At 48.0% G+C, this 23,340-nt stretch overlaps 1 protein-coding gene across 5 annotated transcripts in view; it reads left to right on the plus strand.

Moving 5' to 3' along the window:
- RALGDS (ral guanine nucleotide dissociation stimulator) overlaps positions 1-23,340 on the plus strand; it is a 92,805-nt gene that overhangs the window by 8,925 nt on the left and 60,540 nt on the right. The window contains exon 1 of one of the 5 annotated variants that reach the window (XM_083423540.1): positions 3,691-6,436. The exons of 2 other annotated variants lie outside the window; for them this stretch is intronic. In XM_083423540.1, coding sequence (XP_083279666.1) covers positions 6,266-6,436 — 171 coding nt within the window. In that variant the 5' untranslated portion in view covers positions 3,691-6,265. Of the gene's footprint in view, positions 1-3,690; positions 6,437-15,182; positions 15,675-23,340 lie in introns of those variants that run through there. 2 more of the 5 variants (XM_083423537.1, XM_083423539.1) reach the window with 2 other exon arrangements.

Raw genomic sequence — 23,340 nt, forward strand, 5'->3', positions numbered from 1 at the left:
TGAGTGTTATAACATCTGCTTGGTGTGCAAAACATTCCCTGTTCAACTTCCAGCATCTCCAGATCAGGTGGGCTGCTGCCTGAATGCCTGTCTGCTGGCAGTCTGTGTAGATGACACTGAGCTAGATGGACAAATACGCTGACTCAGCAGAAGACAAGTTTCAGTGGGACTGTTTAAATCAGCCTTCACTGTATAGTTGTTGTAAACTGCTCTGGGTGGTTTTTTTTTAATGAATAGTGGAATATAAATATTTCAGAATCATGAGGACTGGAATCTTGGATTTTAGCTGTTTTACCTTTGGATCAGAGGTTCAGTGCCCAGGGAGGAGAGACTCCTTCCTGAAACCCTGGGGAACTGCTGCCAGTCAGTGTAGACAATACTGAGCTAGGTGGACCAATGTTCTGATAAAGCGGATTCCTGTGTAGTCATGACTTTAGTCCTGTTGATTTAAATGAGAACTCAGTGCAACTGATTTTGCCTGCAATAATAAAGCAGGGATAGGCAACGTGGTGCTCTCTAGATGTTGTTGGGACTACAACTCCCATCAGCCTCAGCAAGCACGATCAGTTGTTAGTGATGATAGAAGTAGTAGCCAAACAACTTCTGGAGGGCACCACGTTGGCCATCCCTGCACTAAAGCAACTCCACACGTGACATCATGTGCAATCAAACGTCTTCACTGAGCTTTTGTTTTCTCTATTGAATCTTCTCCACATCCATTTTCTTTTGTCCTTCCTGCCTCGTGCACCGTTTGGCCAGCGGTCAAAGAAAATGTTTGTGCATGTGGGCTTGACGTCAAGGGTGACGGGCTGCATCCAGGATAAATTTCTTTTTTTCCAAAGGTTGCCGGGGGTGGGGGTGGGGTAAAAACACTTAACTGCAAAATAATACCAGCACCCTCTCTGCTGGATAATTTGATAAATGGGTTGACCTTCTAGACAGGACTGAGCTCACAAAAATGGACAATACTTTTTTCTTTTTAAGTTTCTTGTGATTTGTGCCTAGGAGGAGCTGGTTATCTTTCTGCCTGCATCTCAAGTCCCTCTTGGAACTGGGCCTCACCTGTTCCGCAGGATGTCTGGGGCTTATTTTCGTTCTCTCAGTGGGAATGTCTGGACATCTTCATCTCAATTCTGTCAGTGCTGGAGACAGGAAATGGACATGATGAAGGTTGCCGTCTGACACCAAAGCATCAAACTGTGCTGCCAGGCCTCATGAATTTGTTGAAGGATTAAATGGCAATGCTAAGCTGTGGTTTATTAAACCCCCAAGCAAACTTAATTCATGTCCTGTTCATGTGGCAGTTATGGGAGCTACTCTCAGGCATAGTTCAGATATTCTGGGGCCACATTCACGCCACATGTTTATGGTGCTACAACGGCACTTTAAAAAGTAATGGCTTCCCCTAAAGAATTCTGGGAACTTTAGTTTGTTTAGGGTGCTGAGAGTTGGTAGAAGACTCCGCTATTCCCCTCCTATTGCTATAATTCCCAGAGTTCCCAGGGAACAGGGATTGACTGTTAAATCACTCTGGAAATTATAGCAATAGGAGGGGAATAGCGGAGTCTTCTACCAACTCTCAGCACCCTTAACAAACTATAGCTGCCATAATTAATTTGGGGAAGCTGAGACTGCTTAAAGTGGTATCATAGCACTTTAGATGTATGGTGTGAATGTGGCCTGAGCTAGTTTATTCCAAGTACTGCTACCATCTAGCATTAATCCATCTATCTTTCCATTGAAATTAGTGGGTTTAAGTTACCTATGTTTGTTAATTTCAATGAGTCTACTAGCATTGGAGGACTAGCATTGGATATAGATCATAGTCTTCTCACTGACATATAAATTGTGTTCACATTCCCACTGACTCACCATGTTTCCAGTCCTGGATTATTAATCTGTGTTCCTATGATGTTATCCAAACTGCATATGTATCCTGTACTTTGTTATAAAATACAACTGTGTGTTGCATTGTTTTCTCAAGCCAGCTTCACACTTACTGCAGTCTTCAAGCCGTTCCTAATTCATCTTCAGCCAAAGTATGAACACATTTGCAGACGGTCAAGATACGCACACCCGTCAAAGACCCCTGGTGTGTAGACAAATGGGGAAAATCTGACTCTAATGAAGACATGCTGATGTGAACAGCTTGGGGGGGGGGAGAAATTCGGGGGGACGGACGGACCTAACCCTGAATCAATTTCACTATGCTCTAATGTCGCAATGTGAACATGCCCCTAGTTTTCTGAGGGCTGTTCGATCACTGCAGTCATCTCCAGTAGCCAAAAGTGGTTGAACATGGGTTGTTGTACAGCTTTGTAGGCATATGGAACACTGTCTTATACAGAGCCAGCCCATTGGCTCATCTAGTTCAAAACTGTCAACATGGACTGGCAGTGGCTTTCAGGATTTCAGGCATGATTCTCTCTTGGCCCTATCTGAAGATTGAACCTGTCACTATAGCCCTTCGTCCCTCATTTGCTCCTTGGGAAAAGCCCTTTACTCTCCCAGTGTCGTGATGAGTGATCCAGGCCTGAACTATTTCCTTTGCAAATAGCAAGTGGCAATAACTTGAGAATGGCTCTTGAGGGATTGGGTTAGAAAACGCCTTTCCCACCAAGGAGGACATTTCCCAATAGCTGTGACGCATTTGGCCCATGGGCCATCTCTGGAGACTTGACCCTGAAGAGCCAGTGAGTTTTCAGGGAGTAGGATCTTGGCTTTCTTCTCAATCTTTCTCTTTCCCTTTGGAGGAAAAAGAGAGAGGCCATTTTGCTGTCAACACTGGATGGGAATCTTGAAGATGATTTATTTATGCAAACTCCTCAATGTATAGTAATGTCCCTTGCAGATGTTTTGGACTATGATTCCTTTAATCCCTTACCATTTGCCTTGATGGCTGGGGCTGATGGGAACTGGAGTACAAAACATCAGGATATTTGGGTGCTTGTATAAGCAAGGAGAGATAAGTCTCTGCTCAAAGGCGCTTGCAATCTAAACTCTGAATGTAACAACAAAGGAAGGGAGAGACGCTGGAGTAGTCAAGAGACTTCAGCTTATCGGCTGGTTATCTTTTTGGCCCTGGGGGAACATTTGGACTTTAATTATGCCTCTTGCTTGCCTGGGAGAAGGATCAAGAGGGGTGTGTAAGTATGTATAGGAACTAGCCAAATTAAATTCATGGCTCTGTCCCTTGTTTGCCTCTGGCAGGTGGCCCTCCAGATGTTGCTGGACTACAACTCTCATCATCCCTGACCTGTGGCCATGTTTGCTGGGGCTGGTGTGAGCTGTAGTTGAGCAATCTCTGGAGGTCCATAGGTTACTTATATCTGGTTTAGGCATTGTTCTCACAAGCTCATGTCCCGGTGGTGTGGGAATAGCTGTTGCATTCTGGGCCTCGCCTTCATATTTTTTAAAAAATAATAATTCAGATTCCACCCTTTTCATCTATGTCCCGTGTACATTATCTGTAAAGATATTCCATGGGGCCATATCCCACATTGCCCTGGGGCTGTGGTCACAGCACTAGTAATGGCAGGGTGTTCTGTCTGAAAAGGGGCTCTGGCATTACCTCCAGGGACCTATTTTTGCAGGGCAGAGGCTGGAATTCCGAGCAGGCCTCAAAGCCTGTCCTAGTTGCCATGGCAATATAGTGGGATTTTTTTTTAAGTTCGGCAGATGCATTCCGCCTTCTTCACAGCACTGACATGACAAACCTGGCAGAAGGACTTGGGGGTTTTGGTATTGCGATCTGAGCTCCCGTTTGCCCCCTTGAATGAGGCCTGAATGTGCTCACAAAAGCTGCCTCGCCATTGAATGGTTGGTTGGCTGGGGATTCAACATGACATTGCCCCTTTGACTCCAAAATGGAAGCACAGACACTTGATTGGTGCTAAACCATGAAGCAGTGTTGTGCACCCATTGAATGTGTGGAATTCCTCCCAATTAATTAATAATAGTTGCCCACACAAGACAGTTTCTTGGTTTCAAAGAATTTAATGTGGTATACTCAGTGGTAATAGCATTTGCTTTGCACACTGAAGGTCCCAGTGCCACAATAACAGCCAAACTTCCAACATCTACAGACCAGGTTAGGACTGTCCCCTGCCTGAATGCAGGTAGGCCCTCCTTTTTCTCACAAGTGAATGAGGCAATAACAATGCTTTCAAGTTTATGAGACACTAGCATAGAGGAATGTAGGAAGCTGCTAACAAACTGCAATTCCCAATATTATTTGGCCTGGGGATGTGCTTTAAATGTGCAATGTGTGCACAGCCTTGGATTCGTCTTGAGGGGCTGTTGTCGATCACCATACCTCTGGGATTTAGACCCTTTAAAAACCAGCCACCTTTTCTCCCCAGCGACAACCAGGCCTGGAATATCTCCTGCCCTTTTCCATCTCTGAGCAGCTGAATTTCCTCTCTCCATAGTTCTGAGCCTCTAGCACCTTGAGTTTTACTCCAGGAATCCGGGCAGAGCTCCAGAAAGGGGCCCAGTCTCAGGCAAAGCATAGTTGATGCCGACCCAGTAACAAGGAGGTCAGTCGAGGGCCTTTCCACCGCCTGGCATGTGTCCATCAAAGCAACGGAAAGCTCTCTGGGGATCCTGACCCACTTTCATCCTGAACACCCACCCCTCACTTTCTTTCCTTGTAAGTGAAATGGTGTGTAGAAATTCAGGCCAGCCCAGGGACAGGGAAGGGATGTATATACCCTTGAAATGAACTTCCCTTGCTTTCATTTCCCTCCCTGTGGGACAGCCAACTTGAGTTGGGATTGGAAGGAGGCCTTATGGAAGCAGTGGGGAGAGAGGCTGCCTTCCTCAAAGTTGAGGAAATGGAGGTTGAGTGGTTTCCTTATATAGCTATTTACAACAATCCCCCTCCCCGCCAGGTAGCAGATAATACACCACAGATGCCACTTTAAACAGCCATGGCTCCTATTCCCCTCACAGAGCTGTGATTCTCAAGAGTTCCCTTGGAAGAGGAATTGATTGTTAAACCGTTTTGGAATTGTAGTTCTGGGAGGGGAATAGGGGAATCTCCCAACCACTCTCAGCACCCATAGATATATTACGTGCAGCTTACAGAATTATTTGGTGTTATTGCAGTGGTTTAATGCATGGTTTGAATGTGGCCATTCTCCAGCCACACACACATCCATACGTTCACACACATCTCTGTCCCTCTTTGAATATTAACAACATAAGAAGAGCTTTACTGGATGAGGCCAGTGGCTCATCTAGTCCAGCATCCTGTTCTCAGTGGCGGCCCAGATGCCCCGATGGGAAGCTTACAAGCAGGACCTGAGCCTGACAGCAACTCTCTCCACTTGTGATTCACAGCAGCTGGTATTCAGAGGCATGCTGTGGAGGTAGATAAAACCAGCGGCGGATCATATGCCCGCGCTACCCAGGGCGGGTGCACTCCTGAGGGGGGCAGGGCATGCTACTGAGGGGCAGGGCATGCTTTCGAGGGTCACGGGGCGCAGAGGGTGCCCTCCCAGGCATGGGATAGCTGGTCAGGTGCACGGAGTGGCACATGCGCCCTGTAGCTGGGGGGCGGAGCGAGCCACCCACGGGGGGCAGAGTAAGCCGCCAATGGCGGACATTCAGCGCGCCACCTGCCCGCGACTCCCAAGCCTCTCCCAACTTCAGAGCTGTCAAAACGATCTGTCGAGGGAAGATGGGGAGTTGCGCCGCTTTCCCGGTGGCCTTCTCCCTTCATTTTGACATTCCAGGACTCAGGGAGGCTTGGGAGTCGCAAGCGGGCGGCACGCCAAATGTCACCCCCCTCAGGGATGACACCTGGGTCGGCCTACCCCCACCGCACCCCCCTTCCTCCACCTGGATAGAACAGCCTGAATAGAACAGCCATCATGGCTAGCAGCCACTGACAGCCTTGTCCTCCTCTGTAAATTTATCAAATCCTCCTTGGTGGTCATCATTGCCTCTCATGGGAGCAAATTCCATATCTAAACTATGGGCTGTGTGAAGAAGTAAGGTTCCCCACCCCCTTTCCCCTGCACTTTTAAACATGTACCTCTTGCATTTAACGCTTCTGGAGCTTTTAGCTGGAGGGTTATGTTGTCGTGATAAACAGCCAGGTTGCCTAGTTCCTTAGCTCCTCCCTTGCCTGACTCCACGTTCCAGGTCACGGGGAGGGACATATTAAGCATGCTTCATCCAGGTGAGGCCATGTCCGTCAGGGAGTTTGAGTGCCGCGGTGGGGAGGTGGTGTTACTCATTGTTTTGGAAGGAGCGAGGCATGAAGAATGTGAGCGAGCTTCCTCGAGGATGGAAAATATCCAGGGCCAGGGCTACCCCACCGAAGAGGCAGGCATGTTCAAGAAAAGGGTCTTTTTGGAGGCGTTTCGTGAAGGGAGAGGAGACTTCAGTTTCCATGATGTTCCTGAGGAGCTACCAAGGCAGAAAGAAGGTCAGATGGGCAGCTGGGAGATGGGTGTGAGTGTGTGTTTGGTTGCTCTATGTCATCATTTCCCTGAAATGCTGTCTTCAGGGTGTCTGGGGCTATAATCCCAGCTGGCAGCTGTGGTCTCCATGTATCTGGGGGGCAGCATTTTGGGGGATGCTTTTCTACCTTGGATTTGAGACTCTGTGTTTGGATCCCCATACTGCTTAAATCCAGCTTGATCCTTATGTGGATTGTCCCAAACAAATAAAATAAAAATGGGGAAAGTAATTTCTGTTGGACCTTGGAAAGAGATTCCAGCTCTGCTACGCAGAAAAACATTTGAATGCTTTTCTATCAGCTGTTGGGGTAGGAACTTGGGGGAGGAGACCCTTGCCCTCAGCACAATGGTGCACAGTCTCATCAAGTTATGGTGGGAAGCTTAGCACAGAGAGCAATAATGGCTGATTGGCTAGGACAGGATTGGATCCATTCTTCTTCTTACATAGGTCTGGTGCTGGAAGCCTTCAAAACCTCTATTCTGTTTTAGGAGTTGGCTGCTAGCACAGCTCCAGCTCTTAGCCCACCAAGAGTTTACAGTTCTCAGCGTTGACAGTGGGGAAGAGGTGGGAAGGGGATGGCTATTCATCCTTCAGTTCTCCATTTATTTTACCCTAAGGCTGGTTAGGTTTTATCGGCCTTTCCAGTGACTTCTGTTATCCTCCCACAAGTCCTCTGGTGTTGAGTCTTGTTGTTCAAAAGAAGGGGTACGATTGAGAGATGTTCTTTTGTCTGAAACTTCCTCCTGAATTAGCGTGAATGAGCTGAGACCTGGACATGGATCTCCTCTGTGGGCAGAAAGCTGATCAAGATCTAGCAATAAATCTCTGAGTGATTTGAAGTAGATCAGCAAGTATTCTGAGCAGTGCTATTTTTCTAGGAAAAGAGGTGCCAGAACTCACCACAAACATCTCCCTTGTTCTCTGATTATGGCAATGGTGCCCACCTGAGAGGTGCCAGAACTGAGTTCCGATGAGTTCCAGCTCAAAAAAAGCCCTGATTCTGACTAATTTGTTTTGGCCCCTCTAGACTGCTGTGGGGTTTTTTGTGTGGATCTATTCTTTTATGAAATGTTATTGGCACAATAATAGCACATTAAAGGTAAAGGTACCCCTGCCCGTACGGGCCAGTCTTGACAGACTCTAGGGTTGTGCGCCCATCTCACTCAAGAGGCCGGGGGCCAGCGCTGTCCGGAGACACTTCCGGGTCACGTGGCCAGCGTGACATCGCTGCTCTGGCGAGCCAGAGCCGCACACGGAAACGCCGTTTACCTTCCCGCTATTAAGCGGTCCCTATTTATCTACTTGCACCCGGAAGTGCTTTCGAACTGCTAGGTTGGCAGGCGCTGGGACCGAACGACGGGAGCGCACCCCGCCGCAGGGATTCGAACCACCGACCTTTCGATCGGCAAGCCCTAGGCGCTGAGGCTTTTACCCACAGCGCCACCTGCGTCCACCACCACATTAGTGATGGATTTATACTGGACCATCAACACATTACCATCCACTGGTTGGCACCATCCACTGGTTGGCATCTCTAGGTGGGTGAGAGTGCCTTCTCGAACAATAAAAACCAATTAAGAAGACTGTGCATGCAGCCCAGCAGAAGCTGGTTGCAAATTATAGCCCACCCACCACCACATTAACCTTCATCTCGAAAAGCCACCCCATTACATCACAAGGGGCTTCCATCCATGATGTCACCAGAGCCCACCCTAGATCTCAGGTTTGGGCCCTGAAATCTCACTGTCTGGGATGCTCCTGATGTGACAACCCTGTTCCTTACATTGGTTGTGCTATTTCTGTCCAAAGGGGTACTCTTGAGCTATACAGCATAATGAAACCAAAACAGAAAGGATAAACTGGAACATCTGTGGGTTTATTGAATTAATTTTTTTAAGTGAGAAAATTAGGAGGAAGAAGAAAGCTTATTTTTTTTTAAAAAACCAAATCCATTGTGGCAATATAAAAAAACACCTTAGGAAAACTATTAAGGAGAGGTTGCAGAGTATTCTCAAAAGGTCGCAGAATAATGGCAGCGTCAAGCTTTTGTTCACACAATAAGGTTAAGGCTGAGACTATGATGCAGTCACAACTCTCCCTTGAAGATAAACGGATCATATACGCAAGGCACAGCATAAACTTCATGACGCAACCTGTTAAGTTGCCAAGCATTGTTTTGACTTTGTTTTATAGGGCTCAGACTGCAAAGGGTTGGCCTGGGTCATTTGAGTGCAAAGTATACACCTTCATCATGGAGATCTTTGGGGCCCTAGTGGGAGTCTCTAGGATAGGGGTGGGAAATCTTAGGACTGGGGGCCCGATGTGGCCCTCCATGCCTCTCTATTTGGTCCTTGGGACTCTCCCCAGGCCACACTCCTCAACAGTCATGCTCTGCACCCTCCTTGAGTGCTTTTGGCATGGGTGGATTGCAGTGGCGTAGCGTGGGTTGTCAGCACCCGGGGCAAGGCAAGTAATTTGCCCTAACCCGTGGATTTGCGCCCCCTAACCCGTGGATTTGCGCCCCCAACTCTACCCCCCAGATGTTGCGCCCGGTGCGGCCGGCCCCCCCTGCACCCCCCACGCTACGCCACTGGTGGATTGTGTCCTTGAACCATGACAATACCGCTCAATCTGCACGGTTCAGCTGAGGAGGAGCAGTGTGGGGTAATAATAATAATAATAATAATAATAATAATAATAATTTATACCCCGCCCTTCCCGGTTCAGGAAACTGGGCTCAGGGTGGCTAACAACAAATTTAAAACACTCAATTGATGCTGCAAAAAACAAAACAAACAAACAAAAAACCCAGCATAAAATATGATTTAAAGCGTAAATAACAATAAAATCAAAAATCAGAAATCAGTTTAGGGGGAAAATCCATCCAATAAACATTAGATGATCACCAGGGCTAGCTGGCTAAATTAGTCCCACTTGGGCCAGCGAGGAGACCAGGGAAGAACCAGCTGTGGGATCCCAGAGCAGGCAATCTTCACAAAAAGGGGAGGGGGAGGGAAGGAAGAAGAACAAAATATCAGGCCAGGTTCAAATTGAAAGCCATTGAAAGTAATTATTCTGTCTTACAGGCCTTGCGGAAGGAAGTTAAATCCTGCAGGGCCCTGGTCTCCAGGGACAGAGTATTCCACCAGGTCGGAGCCATCACTGAGAAGGCCCTGGCCCTGGAGGAGGATAATCTAACTTCCTTAGGGCCCGGGACCTCTAAACTATGATTATTCACGGACCTTAAGGTCCTTTGCGGGGCATACCAGGAGAGGCGGTCCTGTAAGTATGAGGGCCCTAAGCCACAAAGGGCTTTAAAAGTCAAAAACCAGCACCTTAAACCTGACCTGATACTCCACCAGGAGCCAGTGCAACTGGTAAAGCACTGGGTGAATATGCTCCCATGGCAGAGACCCCGTGAGAGCCTCGATGCAGCATTCTGCACCCGCTGGAGTTTCTGGGATAGTTTCAAGGGCAGCCGTGCGTAGAGCGAATTACAGTAGTCAAGCCTGGAGGTGACCGTCGCATGGATCACTGTGGTCAGATCGGGGCAGGAAAGGTAAGGGACCAACTGCTTAATGCGGCGAAGGTGGAAAAATGTCGCCTTAGCTGTTGCTGTAACCTGTGCCTCCTGTGTAGTGGTTAGAATGTCAGATAAGTACTCGGGAGACAAGGATTCAAATCCCCACTCAGATATGAAGCTCTAACCTACAGCACAGGGTTTTGTGGGGCTTAAATGGGGGGGGGGGGCTAGGAAAAAGTGGCACAAAGTGACATCTCTTGGGGTCAACCCCCAGTGGCTCTAATAGCACACAGCACAGTTTTATGTCTGTGTGTATGTGCCTGCCTGCCTGCCACAGATGACGTGAGATTCCTCTCTCCACGCCTGGAGGCCAAAGACATTCCTCAACATCAGCTGTTCTGCTAGCAAAGGCTTTCTGGATTTCCCAGCAAAAGGGGAGGGGAGTGGCTATGAAAACTTAACACATTCAGCATTCAGGGACACCTCAGGTGAAAGTCTGCTGAGTCGAACTGGTGTTATCAGGAAGGATGCAAAGAGATTGTGCTTTGGCTGCATGCTTGCCATACATTTAAACCATGCGGTTTCCCACAAAGTATCCTGGGAACCGTAGTTTTTCCCCTCATGAAGCTGCACTCCCCAGTACCTTCAGTTCCCAGGATCCATCAGGTTGAAATAAGCAAGAGTGGGACCAGCCCTTGCCTTTTGAGATATGATTTGTTTATTTGTTTATGTGCCATGCAATTGCCAAGGTGACTTCTAAACTTTGCTCAGTTGTTCTAAGAAACCAAAATATCAGTGGTTAAAATCAGCGCAGCTGATTCAGAATGCTATCTGACTGTATCCAAACATAGATGAAAAACTGTGGCTTGATCTCAGGAACGATCACACAAAAGTTGGTTGAAATCAGCGCAGTTCTGAAAGGTTCAGTCTCACATCTCGATTCAAAATGGTGGCTAATGGTTCTCTCCTCATGTCATCTTGACAACAACCACCCTGTGAGGTAGGTTAGGATGAGAGAGGCAGTGACTGGCCTGAGGGCACCCACTGAGCTTCGTGGCCAAGGGAGGAAGATTTGAACCCTGGTCTCTCCCATGTCTTAGTCCAACTCTCCAACCACTACACTACACTGGCAATTTTTTCAGTTTGTTCCTATCTCACTTCTGATGCTAAACTGTACTGCATATGGTGTGCAGGGCAGCTGTGGCATGGCTTCTCTGAAGCTGCCTTGTGGACCAAATGCAGAAGCCTGGCAGGCCAGAGATTCACCATAGCTGATCTCCTGATTAAATCCATTAAAGCCTGGAAGCCTAGTCATTAGAGGTGTTAAACGAGGAATTTAGCTGCTGGCTGTGCTCTCCAAATCAGCATCTTTACAGCCTCCTAGAGATTCCCTACCACCACCTGCAAACCAACTGATCTTATTGTGCACAAGGGGGCCGTATCCTGCATTGTAGTGTGCTCCATCAGCACAGCAACTTTGCATGCAGCTGTCTCCATGGAGACAGTACGTGGTACTCGCCTGGCGGATGGAGGGGAACTGGGGAAACCCAAAGCTGTCTGCATTTTTTTCTTTCCTGGGGCTGAAGCAGCAGCAGCCAATGTCTGTAAGATATTTTGGTGCTGGTTGGCTTTGGATGGGGGTGGGTAAAAAGCCCCCCTCCTCCAGCAAGTGCTAATCATGCTTCTGAATCCCTGAGAAAAACCTAATGTGTTTCCCCCCTTCTTTAATGCTCGTTATCTGTTTGTTTTGCATTGCTAATTGATGTCTGTACCTATTAAGAGGCCAGCCAGCATTGTGTAAGGTCTTGATTGCAGATTAATTTTGCATGCATATTCTGGACAGCATGGCAGTATTCCATTGGGGATTACGACTTGGAGTGGACTAGCAGATCTATTTGGTTTCCCACTCACCCTCCACCCCCTTCCTCTGCCCTTGAGAAAGGCCCAGTTCACACACAAATGCACATCACTCAGCAACCTACTGATGGTTGAGCATGTGAATTGTCTCCCACTTTTGTGGGCCCTCCTCCGAGGGCCTCCTGGCGGTTCCCTCATTGCGAGAAGCAAAGCTACAGGCAACCAGGCAGAGGGCCTTCTCGGTAGTGGCGCCCGCCCTGTGGAACGCCCTCCCAGCAGATGTCAAAGCGATAAATAACTACCTGACATTTAGAAGACATCTTAAGGCAGCCCTGTTCAGGGAAGTTTTTAATCTGTGATATTTTACTGTATTTTTTGTTTCTATGGAAGCCGCCCAGAGTGGCTGGGGAAACCCAGCCAGATGGGCGGGGTACAAATAATAAATTATTATTATTATTATTATTATTATTATTATCCAAAACTTCACCCATTGTCATATAATCATAGGATTGTAGAATTTGCAGGGACCCCAGGGACCATCAAGACCACCCCTATGCAATTCTGGAATCACAGCTGAAGACTCCCTGAAAGATGGACACCTAACCTCTGTTTCATAGCCTCCAATGAAGAAGAGTCCACCACCTTCCGAGAAAGTCTGTTCCACTGTGGAAAGTTTCTTGCCACCAGGAAGCTCTTCCTAATGTTTACTTAGAATCTCTTGTCATTTGAATCTCTTGGTTCAGCTGGAACTTCTGGTAGCTGTGGAACCACCATAGAGAATGACCTCTCCCTTGTTGGCCACCCAACCACACCAACCTAGGGGATGGATACACTGGGAGACCCTCTGAAACAGAACTTAAGGTGCAAGCAGGATGGTGTGGGAGCAGGTGCTCTCTGTGATGGTTGGTACCCATTGCGAGGGAGGTAGGGCAGAAGGCAGGGAGCCCAACAGTAGGCGACACCAGGGCCTATGGCAGGCAGAGCCAACTAATTCTAGTTTTCTCCCCATCCTCTTTCCTCCTGAGGGGTTCAAGGGGCAACACTTACACTAAGGAGGAGGAAGCTGACAGGCAGGGCCACCCCCTGGACTGGTTGTAAGAAAGAAAGCAGGCAGGTGGGGGCTGGCTGAGGGCAGACTAAGGTTGGTGGGGCAGTTCCCTCAGTTGTCTAATGGACCAGCCTCCACTCCAGTGAATGGATTGGGCCCATTAATATATACAAAAGGTTTGTTGCTAACCAAACTGTTTACCATGCAGAACAGTGGTCATAACAGAATAGTGACTGAGTGGATTCCGTGCCCGACTACATCTTTTTATAGCACGTTCAGGTCAGACAATGAAAAACAAATTTGCCAATGTCACTGCTTGGCTCCTGGACAGGATTATGTTCTATCCCCTTCCCACTGACCTACCTTGGAAGAAGGATGCTTAGAGCCCCTAGACAATTCAGAAGGGGTGGGGATTTCCTCAAAACAAGTGCCCCTTGTTGCTTTTGGCCAAGTTTGTTTCCATAGCCCCCTTGCTTAAAAACCTTTTGATTCTGCCCTCTGACACGAGAGTATGTAACAGGGAGAGGAAACAGCCTGTGGATCATAACAATGCCTTTGATGACGGAAATCCGGCAACATTCTCATTAAGACTGCAGTCCTATATAACCACTTTACCTGGGAGTTAGTCCCACTGAAACACAATAGGAATCACTTCTGAGCAAACAAATTGCACTTTCAAGTTGTGGGGAGGCATAATCAGTAGTTGGGATCAGAATTCCCGTTCTGGAACATGCACAAGGCAAGTCATTCTCTCAGCCTCAGTTTCCCAGCTGGGAAATGGGTATGCCAGTTACCTATTGTGGTCTAGTGGTTAGAAAGCCGAGCCTGTAGTGGATAACATCGAGTACGAATCTTAAGAATCGTGAGTGGGGAGAGTGCTGTTGCACTTGGCTCCTGCTGGTTGGTCACTGTGAGGGCAGGATGCTATCCTCTATGAGTCTCTGGCCCAATCCAGCAGGGAATTTCTTACGTTCTATCTCCTCTGTATACCAAATGTAGAGAATTGCAAATAGGAATAACACTGTTGCAGTCAGGTTCTGCTTGCAGTCTTCTCATTGGGGGCACCTGGTTGGCTAGTGTAAGAACAGGATGCTGGACTAGGTAGCCCATTGGCCTGATCCAGCAGCCAGGCCGGTCTTCTTATGTTCATGGTTAATGGTCTGGGATGATGGGAGTTGTAGCTAAAGGTGGACAAATGTGTCAATTTCAGCTTCTCCTTTTTGCAATCTTAAACTGAGATTGCCACGTTTTTGCAGCAGTTTGTGAATTCATTATTTTCTAAAACTGCCAGCATTTCAGTGCAATTTCTCTTAATAAACATGTTGCAAGTGATTTCTCCTAATGCAGCTGGTGTGTAGGGACCCGTTAGTGAGTCATAGCCTGATCCAAGGTTGGGCACAGCAGGAGCATTGCCACCATGCAAATATATGGTGGAAGATTAATAAATGGGTCTCCAAATACATGTTTGGGTTAGAAGTGGGTCCTAGGTCTGAAAAGGTTGATGACTGCTGCCTTAATATACTGCATTTTATATGTTACTTTAACCAATATAGTCAATTCTATGTCACTTCCCTCTAAGATGAGGCATTTTTGTAAACATTCTTCGGTTGGCAAACCACACTGCAAAATTTGGAAGAGTGTGAATTTTGAAGGGTTGCTGAGGTTTGGTTTGGTTTGCATATTATTTGAGAAACTGTGAATCCTTGTAGCTTCTCATTAAAATTCAAACTGAACTGAATGTATCCCTAGTCATAATCTGGCAACATCTGGAGGGCGATCGGTTCCTTCATCCCTGCTTGAGACCGAATGATGAAGGCATCTGTGCCATTTGCAAATGCAGTGCGTGTTTACAAAACTGGGTGCAAATAACACGTACCTTTTTTTTGTGTGTGTGTGGACCATGCACCGCATTCGGGAATCTCCCTGGCCTTGAACAGGTATGAATTATTCAATCTTCTCCTCTCCCCACTCACCATGGTGCCCTTGGGATCTAAGGATGTGATCCTTTGGAAAACAATAAAAGGATGCACTGCGGAGAATGGAGGGGGCCGCGGGTGATGGTGGCTGCGTCGACCACCCCTCCCCTCGACCCCCTTTCCAGCTCTCCTGCTTTTGCCTGCAACGGAGGACTGTGGGGAAACCGCTGGGTCTGTTGCCGCAGACTTCCAACAGCCAACTGAAGGCGGGGGGGGCGGGGGGGGGGACACCCAAACCTGTTGTGCCTTTGGAGGCAGACATTGCAACGTCTTGGTGCGATGCAAGTGCCAGGCATGTAGATGAGTACAGGGAGCTGCATGCAGTAGGCGCTTGAGCGGGAGCAGAGCGAAGGGACGGCAGGGCAGCCGGGAAGTGGGTGTGAGACGAAAGGGGAGCACCCTACACGCTTTGCCCAGAGAGGGGGCTCTCCCTCTCTCTCTCTGCGTGTGTGTGTGTGTGTCTTTGCGCCTGGACACGCACACGGAAACCTCTCCCTGCTGACTCCCCTTTGATTTGCCAAGGAGAGGAAATAAGAGGAAACCTTCGCTTGCAGCAGTTACAGACACAGCATCTCGTTGATGAAGATGCTTCCACGGCAGTAAGGGTATCAGCTGCAGGGACCCGGAGGACTTTGGCTGGAGAAGAGCCAGAACTCTGGGAGGTGGACAGGAGGAGGAGGAGAGTCTCTCACCCTGCTGGAAGATGGAGGCCAAACCTTTGTTCAATATGCAGAAGGCGCTTGTGCAGCCCTTCCAGATGTGCATGCTGGATATTCCCCTGAGCGTGCAGGACGACGACGTGAGTATTGCCCACGTGCTAGGTGGGGGAGCTCTGGGGTGGTGGTGGTGGCAGCAGAGTTTGGGCTCCAGAGACTCTGGATGCTTTGGGGTGGCAAAGGGGTCGTTTCACTGCCTGGTTTTCTTTCTGTCTCAGTGGGTTCCTGGGTTCTAATAGTTGAATGTTGAAAGATTCAAGACAGCTGTAGAACTCTTCAGACAGCTGTAGAACTCACCCCCACAGGAGGCAGTGATGGCCATAAACTTGGGTGGCTTTAAAAGAGGACTGGACAAATTCATGGAGGAGAGGGGCTATCGAAGGCTGCTGTTCACAATGGCTGTCCACCGTTAGATGCAGCAATGCTTCTGAATGCCAGTTCCTGGAAACCACAGGAGGGGAGAGGGCTCTTGCACTCAGATCCTGCTTGCTGGTTTCCTATGGGCATCTGGCTGGCAGCTGTGAGAACAGGGTGCTGGACTGGATGGGCCATTGGCCAGATGCACATGGCTTATGAATTTTGGATGGAGTGATGGAAAATCAAAATTTCATACACATATTGGTGGATGTGCATCATGCTCTTGGGCAAAAGAAATTCCCTCTCAGTTAGATCCATCCCTGCCCCATTTGCCTTGCTCTGGTGCCCTATGCAGCATTTGCAATCTGTGGCCCAAAGCACCTTGCCTCTTGGCCAACGTTAACTTAGAAAATTACCAAGAAGCTCTGAGGGGTAGCGTGGACCTCTGTAACAGCAGGTGTCGTTCTGCTTTGAAGTGCCGTCGTATGAGAGATATGGCTTTACTCTCTTAGAAAAGAAAGCCACTGGGAAGATTTCTCCCAGAGTTTCCTAGGTTTGTAGTCACTACCTGAAGTGTGCCGTAGATTATGGAAACCAGGAATGTGCTTTGCACCAAGTCAGCCCCTCATTGGTCTGCCTGGCTCAGTCTCTTGATAGCTGTCACTGGTAGTGCCCGTCCAAGTTTCAGATGGGGGGGGGTGTCTTTCCCAGACCTAGGGATGCCATTGGAGAATGAACCTGGGGGCTTCTGCATGCAAAGCAGATGCTCTATCATGGAATACAGCCCCTTCCCATAACAATAGTGAGGTTCCAGTCCTCATGTTTCTGAAATTGAGAGCTGATTTAAGTAGGAAGCTGCCTTATACCAAGTCAGACAATTGCTACATCCAACTCAGTACTGTCTACACTGACTGGCAGAGGTTCTCCAGGGTTTCAGGCAGTGGGTCCCTCCCAGCATACCTGGAGATGTCATTGGGGTTTGAACCTAGGATCTTTTGCATGCAGAGTAAATGCTCTCTACTACCCCTGAGTGTGGCAAGTGTCACTATTTACTTCTGCAGCACTTGGGAGCATTCCCGTTTGAGCTGCTTGGAGATGGGCCAAGACAGGGTGGTTGAGGGAGTAGAATTTCAGAAGTGGAATTCTGTCTGCAGAGCAGAATTGTCCCTCCAGGCACAGCTATAAATTACTTTATTTTTGCTGGATCCTCTGCTGGACTCTTCTCCAAGCTTTGCTGCATTCTGCTGGTTGCTGCTGTATGGCTTAAGGTGGGGAGTGGGGCAGGAATCCAGTTACTTCCAGCCCCAGATCTATCATGGTTATTAACTTGCAAGAATCCATGTCATTGTAATAGTGGGGGGACAGGTGTCAGGAGGTGGTGGTGGTGACAGAGGGAAACCATGCATTTCAGTAAACTTCGGGAAGGGGGGAGTGCAATATGACTCCATGAGTGCTATGCATAAACACACATAGTGTGCTTTTCAGGAAAGGCATGGCCAGCATCAGGGCAGGAGGAAGTGAATGTGTCCATTTCAGTTTCTCGTTTTTCCAATCTGAAATTCAGTTTTTTATTTAAAAAAACAAAACAAAACCTAGGGGCTACGATTCTTTCTTGTTCCACTTGCCAACCCCATCTCCCCTCCAGCCCCTTTGCCAACTGCCTGTCCCCCAAACCCCCTCCTCTTCCACCTCTTCCACCCCCAACCTATCCCCTCACAGTTTCCCACAACTGCAACCCCTTTTAAAGGAGGGGAAAGTACTTTACAGAGCAGTTTGCCAAACTGCTTTGTGGAGCACCTTCCCCAGCTGTTAAAAAGCTCACTTGGGCCACCTGTAGTGCAACTGTAGCATGATGACAGCCTTACATTTCTATGTATACAGGAAGAAGAAGAAAATACTTTAATCAACATTTTAGTGTGAATTCTTCCAGGTATACCCTTTTTTAATGGAATTTTACTGAATACAGGTAACTCGCAATTCAGCTTTACACACTTGGCAAAAAAGGAGGTAGCAGAAAGGGGGTGGGTGTCCAGGAGTAAAGACTTTGGCATTAGCAGTCCCACCCGCTATTGAACCCAATGTGTTTAGACTTTGTGCGATTCTGTCTTTATGTGCTATCCTCAGAATGTAACTCCCATTCGCCTGTGTACACATTTTTGCATGGTATTTCCCCAAATATGTCATTGCTACTTTCAATAATATATGCTTTTTTTAATGCACACTTTACTTTACCATGTGCATTTTTTAAATGCATGACATGACTGGACAACTGCATTGCAAAATTCAGAGAAGGAATTTCAAAGGGATGACTGTGTGTTCTGATTCATGTATTGTTTTGGCAGGTGAAAATTAGAATGGAAGCGAATATCTCCCCCCTCCCCCCACAATCAAGAGTGGAAGCACTAAGATTTCCATGCACCTATTCAGAGGGAGGACTATTATTCTTGACCTCTCTCTGAATTGGCTCTGTGAAAATACCTTGTGAGATCTGCCAATCAGCCAATGCAGGACAAGATCAGTTTTGGCACAGGGCATATGAAAACCTTTGACTTTTGGAGTGGCTGTACAGAGTTCTCTGGGAAGAGGGGTTTATTGTTAAACCACCCTGGGAATTGTAGCTCTGTGTGAGGAGGGAATAGCTGGTCTCCTAACATTTCTCAGCACCCTGTACAAACTACAAGGGTCTTAGGGTTATTTTGGGGTGGGGAGTAGGAAACCATGACTCTTTAAAGTGGTATGATACTGCTCTAAATGTATTGTGCAGGTGGGGCCTGTGTTTTGCTACGTGGGTCCTCCTTTAATAAATGAAATTAGAGGAGTGAGAAAAATATGCAGGCAGAAGGAGCTAGATTCAATGTCTGGCATTTCCAGTTCACTGGAAAGAGCAGCAGGGACACCCCATACACCCACTTCCAGTTAGAATAGATGACAGTGAGCCAGATGACAAAATAGTGTGACGTCATAAAAGGAAGCATCCTATTCCTGCAGGAGCACTTCATCATGCAAGGGTGGGGGAAGCTGGCAGGACAAACAGAGGAGAAACGTCAGGTCTAGGGGCCAATGTGGCCATCAAGGCTTCCTATCTCTCTGGCTTTTTGGGACTGTCTATAGGCCATGCCCCCTCTGGAGCCATGCCCCTCACCTGCTTCATAAATTCACATTACTTGCTCCAATCACTTTTGCCTCTGGCCCTGCCGACCACTATTATGTGGCCCCTGGAAGGATGCAGAGAGAAAGCTGTGTGTGCAGAAATGTACATATTGTACAAGAGTTTAAAAATCGCATTAGCTGCTTGGCCCACATGTGCCTTCTGTTCTGGCCTGCCACAGGTCATGTGGCCCCTGGGTGGTTGTCCACAAAGGAATGCGGCCCTTAGGCATGCAAAATGTCCCAGGTTCAATCCCCAACAGCATCTCCAGGCCCAGGGGTGGGAGAGACTCCTGCCCCAAATCCTGCAGAGCTGCTGCCAGACAGTGTTGACAGTACTGAGCTAGATGAGCTGAATAGTTTAACTCAATACAAGGCTGGTTCCTATTTATATTAGCCCTTTGTTTAGAACCATGAGGCCTGGAACCTTACGTTATTTTTGGAGGAGGTCTGTGGCAGAGCAGAAGGTTTGATCCCCAGTGGCATTTGCAGGTAGGGCTGGGAAAGAGATGCCCTGTCTGAAAATCCTAAGGAGCTGCTGCCAGTAAGTGTACAGAATACTGAGCTAGATAGATGGTCTTACTCCATCTATAAAGAAGCTTCCTATGTCCTTCTGCAATTCGTGTTTTTCCTTCCCCCGCCCGCCCTGCTTTGTAAGACAAAAACATAATGCATAGCAGCATGACATCACTAAAAGACCAACAAAGAGTTAATCATCCCATAACTCCCTGTTTTGGAGACAGGGTGGTTCAAGCCCTAAGCCACCCAAAGGGTTATCAAACACCACACAATGAAACTGTTACTATAAATAAAAGCAACTTTTACAAAAGCTATCATTAGCAATACCTCTTGGGCTCTGGCTGGCTGAGATCATGGCAGCTGGGAGGATACCTGGCAAGTTGCTGATGACAGCACACCTGTCTGGCTTCAGTGTGGCTTGGCTATGCCTTTCTTACCACAACATTGGATGGTCTTGCTGTGGCTTTCTACACAGATAGGTAGCTAGAGCCAGAGACCATCCTTTTGGTTTGGGATCAGAATGTGCTGGGTGGTATATTTACACCATGTGAATTCACAGTCAAGTAGGGCAAGATCATCATTAGTTTGTGGGATGCTAATTCTCACCCAGCAAAGCTCTGGAGCCAGTTAAGCCTGGTTCAGTGCTGGAGCCCACAAATTAATGCTTAGGTTTTCCAGGTAAACCATGCAGGCTTTAAGAGTCATTTGCCTAGGGCAAGCAGAAATTACCTCCAAGTGATCAGACGAGGAGATATTATGGTTCTATGAGAATAGCTGCTGCCAACCACTCACAAATTATTCCAGATTTCCATGTTGAATATACATGGACCAGTTCCACCTAAAGATGGTTGAGGAATCCAGCCTTCTGTATTCTGATGCAAACTGATCTGATGATCTGTGCCTGCTGAGCAGATCAAAACCTAATACTTCACATATATTTCACATTCCTCAAAAGTTCCAATGCTCAGAGTATCTCAAAATAAATATTAAAAAGGCATATCTTGAAAGAGAATGTATGGATATCTTGCATGCATGGGTCCACACATAAACACAAAATCACATAAAGCCAGGAACACCCGGAAACACACAGCCCTACCACCAAGAAGGAGGGCTCTAGGAATCTTGTGGGAGGTAAGTGAGAAGCCTCACTTACTGGGCTTTGAGAAGGAGGTTCAAAGGCTCTAGGACAGGGGTTGGCAAAGTTTACCTCACCAGGGCTGGTTCACTCCTGCGGAGATCGCTCTGTGGGCTGGATCGCATCTGCGCAGATGCGGTTTTAGGCAGATGCGGTTTTCGGCGTCTGTGCAGAGGCGATTTTTGACGTCTGCTCACACGCAGATGCAATTTCCAACACTACAGAAGCGAGTCCCCGCTCTGCGCTGTGCCGGTTCAGCACAGCATGCGTGGACCTGCCAAGCGGGTGGCTCGGTTCAGGGGTGGCTTGTGGGCCATTTAAACGACCCCCCATGGGCCGCTTGTGGCCCATGGGCCACAGGTTGCCGACCCCTTCTCTAGGACCCTCCCAGACCCTCATGTCACCTTCCCAAAACCAGGTCCGCAAAGTGCTGCCTAAAGGAGCATGAGATTCACGTTACCTGTATTTACACACACATTTTTCTAAGGATTATTTTTAAAATGCAGATTAATGTGGAATGTGGAATGAGACCAACTTTTCGTTGAACTAATGCCAAAAGCTGGAATGAGGCTTCATCCATAGTCCCATTCTTCCACATGATGAGGCTGGTAGAATGCCCCAGAAAGAAAAAACGGTAACAGCTACACCCTGAATCGTACGGACATCAAAAAAAGCCTGGCTGCTGGATCAAGCCAAACACCCATCTGGTCCAGCATCCGGTTCTCACGGTAGCCAACCAGATGCCCCAAAGGGAAACCTGCAAGCAGCAGCACTCTCCCCACTTGTGATTCCCAGCAACTGGAATTCAGTGACTGGCTGCCTCTGATAGTGCAGGCAGAAGACAGCCATCCTGGCTGTTCAGGATGGGAAGGATAAGGGGGGGGGGAGAGAGAGAGAGAGCGCATGTGTGTGTGTGTGTGTGTGTGTGTGTGTGTGCGCGCATTCTTTGGGAATCAACCCTGACAAAGTTGGTGTTGCAGAGACAGGATTTGACATGAATCCTTCCATCCTGAGCTGGTGGAAGTTGTAACTTGCTTCGCTGCGCTCCCAATGATAGGTGATTATACGACTGTTGTATAAAGATGTGAGAGGACAAGATAGCAGGAAGGGGGACAGGGAGGAGGAAGAAATGAGTGGTGAAGCCGGGAAGAGATAATCTTTTCTCGGCAAAGCCAGCACCACTAGAGTGCTGTCTCAGCAAGGAGCTCTCTGCCAGCTGCTGATTCACCCTGCCATGTCATGCTCCTTAGTTCCTGGAACCTTTTGGGAACATTGCTATGAAATCTCTCTTTCTCTCTCTCTCCCTCTCTCTCGTAATGAGATGTTAACTTTTTGAGATTGTATTCATTATTTGTAGGATTTATTTACTTTTTGTTTAAGGCCATGTTCACACCCTGCGCTTAAAGCATGATGATGCCACTTTAAACAACCATGGCTTCCTTCAAAGGATTCTAGGAGCTGTGGTTTATTAATGGTACTGGCAGTTGTTAGGTGGTCCCCTGTTCCCCCTGCCAGAGCCATAGTTCTTGTGAGTTCCCTGTGAAGAGGGATTGGCTGTTAAATTGCTCTGGAAATTGTAGCTCTGGGAGCGGAATAGGGGTCTCCAAACAACTCTCAGGACTCTTAAGGGGGGGGGGGGGAGGAAGCCATGTCTGTTTAATGTAGTATCATGGAGATTTAAATGTAAAGTGCAAATGTTATCTTATTCAATCCTCTTTTTTAAAAGGAAAAAAAAGCGTCAGTACTCAACATGAAGTAAGTGCCATACTTTTAACATGGGGGGGGTGGGGAGGTGCCAGTACTGTTATCCTTTAGTACCCCCGAAGAAAGCACTGGGCCTATTGATAGGAAAGCAGAACACAGATATTAAACAAAAGCAAACTTCCACACGCACACACACACACACACACACACACACTCCTTTATCTCTTCCATCCAAGGAAGCAGAATCCTTATCAAAGTTTAAGAACACATTCCAGCCAGGCAAACACACTCAAGGAAGATATGGCTTCGGGAAGTTCCAAGGGCTAGACAGAGAAACTTGGAGAGCCAGATTTGGCCCCCTGGGTTGGAGGTTCTTCACTCCTGCATTATTTCATAATGGATTGTGGGCAGTACAAAGCAAAAGGCCCATGGAGCCACATCCAAGGCCACATCAGATCCAGAAGCAACTCATGTGGCATAGTGGAGCTATCCAATGTGGGCAGGGTTGATAATTTGTGGGCAGAATTATATGTGGACAGGGATACAGCCAATTTCTGGCAGAAGCGCTTCCTGTGCCACATGCCATCCAATTGTATCTCGCAAGGCAGAGAGGGAAATTGAAGGGTGTAAAGAAGAGGACGCGGGTGGCGCTGTGGGTTAAAGCCTCAGTGCCTAGGGCTTGCCGATCGAAAGGTCGGCGGTTCGAATCCCCGCGGCGGGGTGCGCTCCCGCTGCTCGGTCCCAGTGCCTGCCAACCTAGCAGTTCGAAAGCACTCTCGGGTGCAAGTAGATAAATAGGGACCGCTTTCTAGCGGGAAGGTAAACGGCGTTTCCGTGTGCGGCTCTGGCTCGCCAGAGCAGCTTCCTCACGCTGGCCACGTGACCCG

This window comes from Podarcis tiliguerta (assembly GCF_965153285.1).
Source record: "Podarcis tiliguerta genome assembly, chromosome: Z".
In the NCBI taxonomy this organism is placed as follows: Eukaryota; Metazoa; Chordata; class Lepidosauria; order Squamata; family Lacertidae; genus Podarcis; species Podarcis tiliguerta.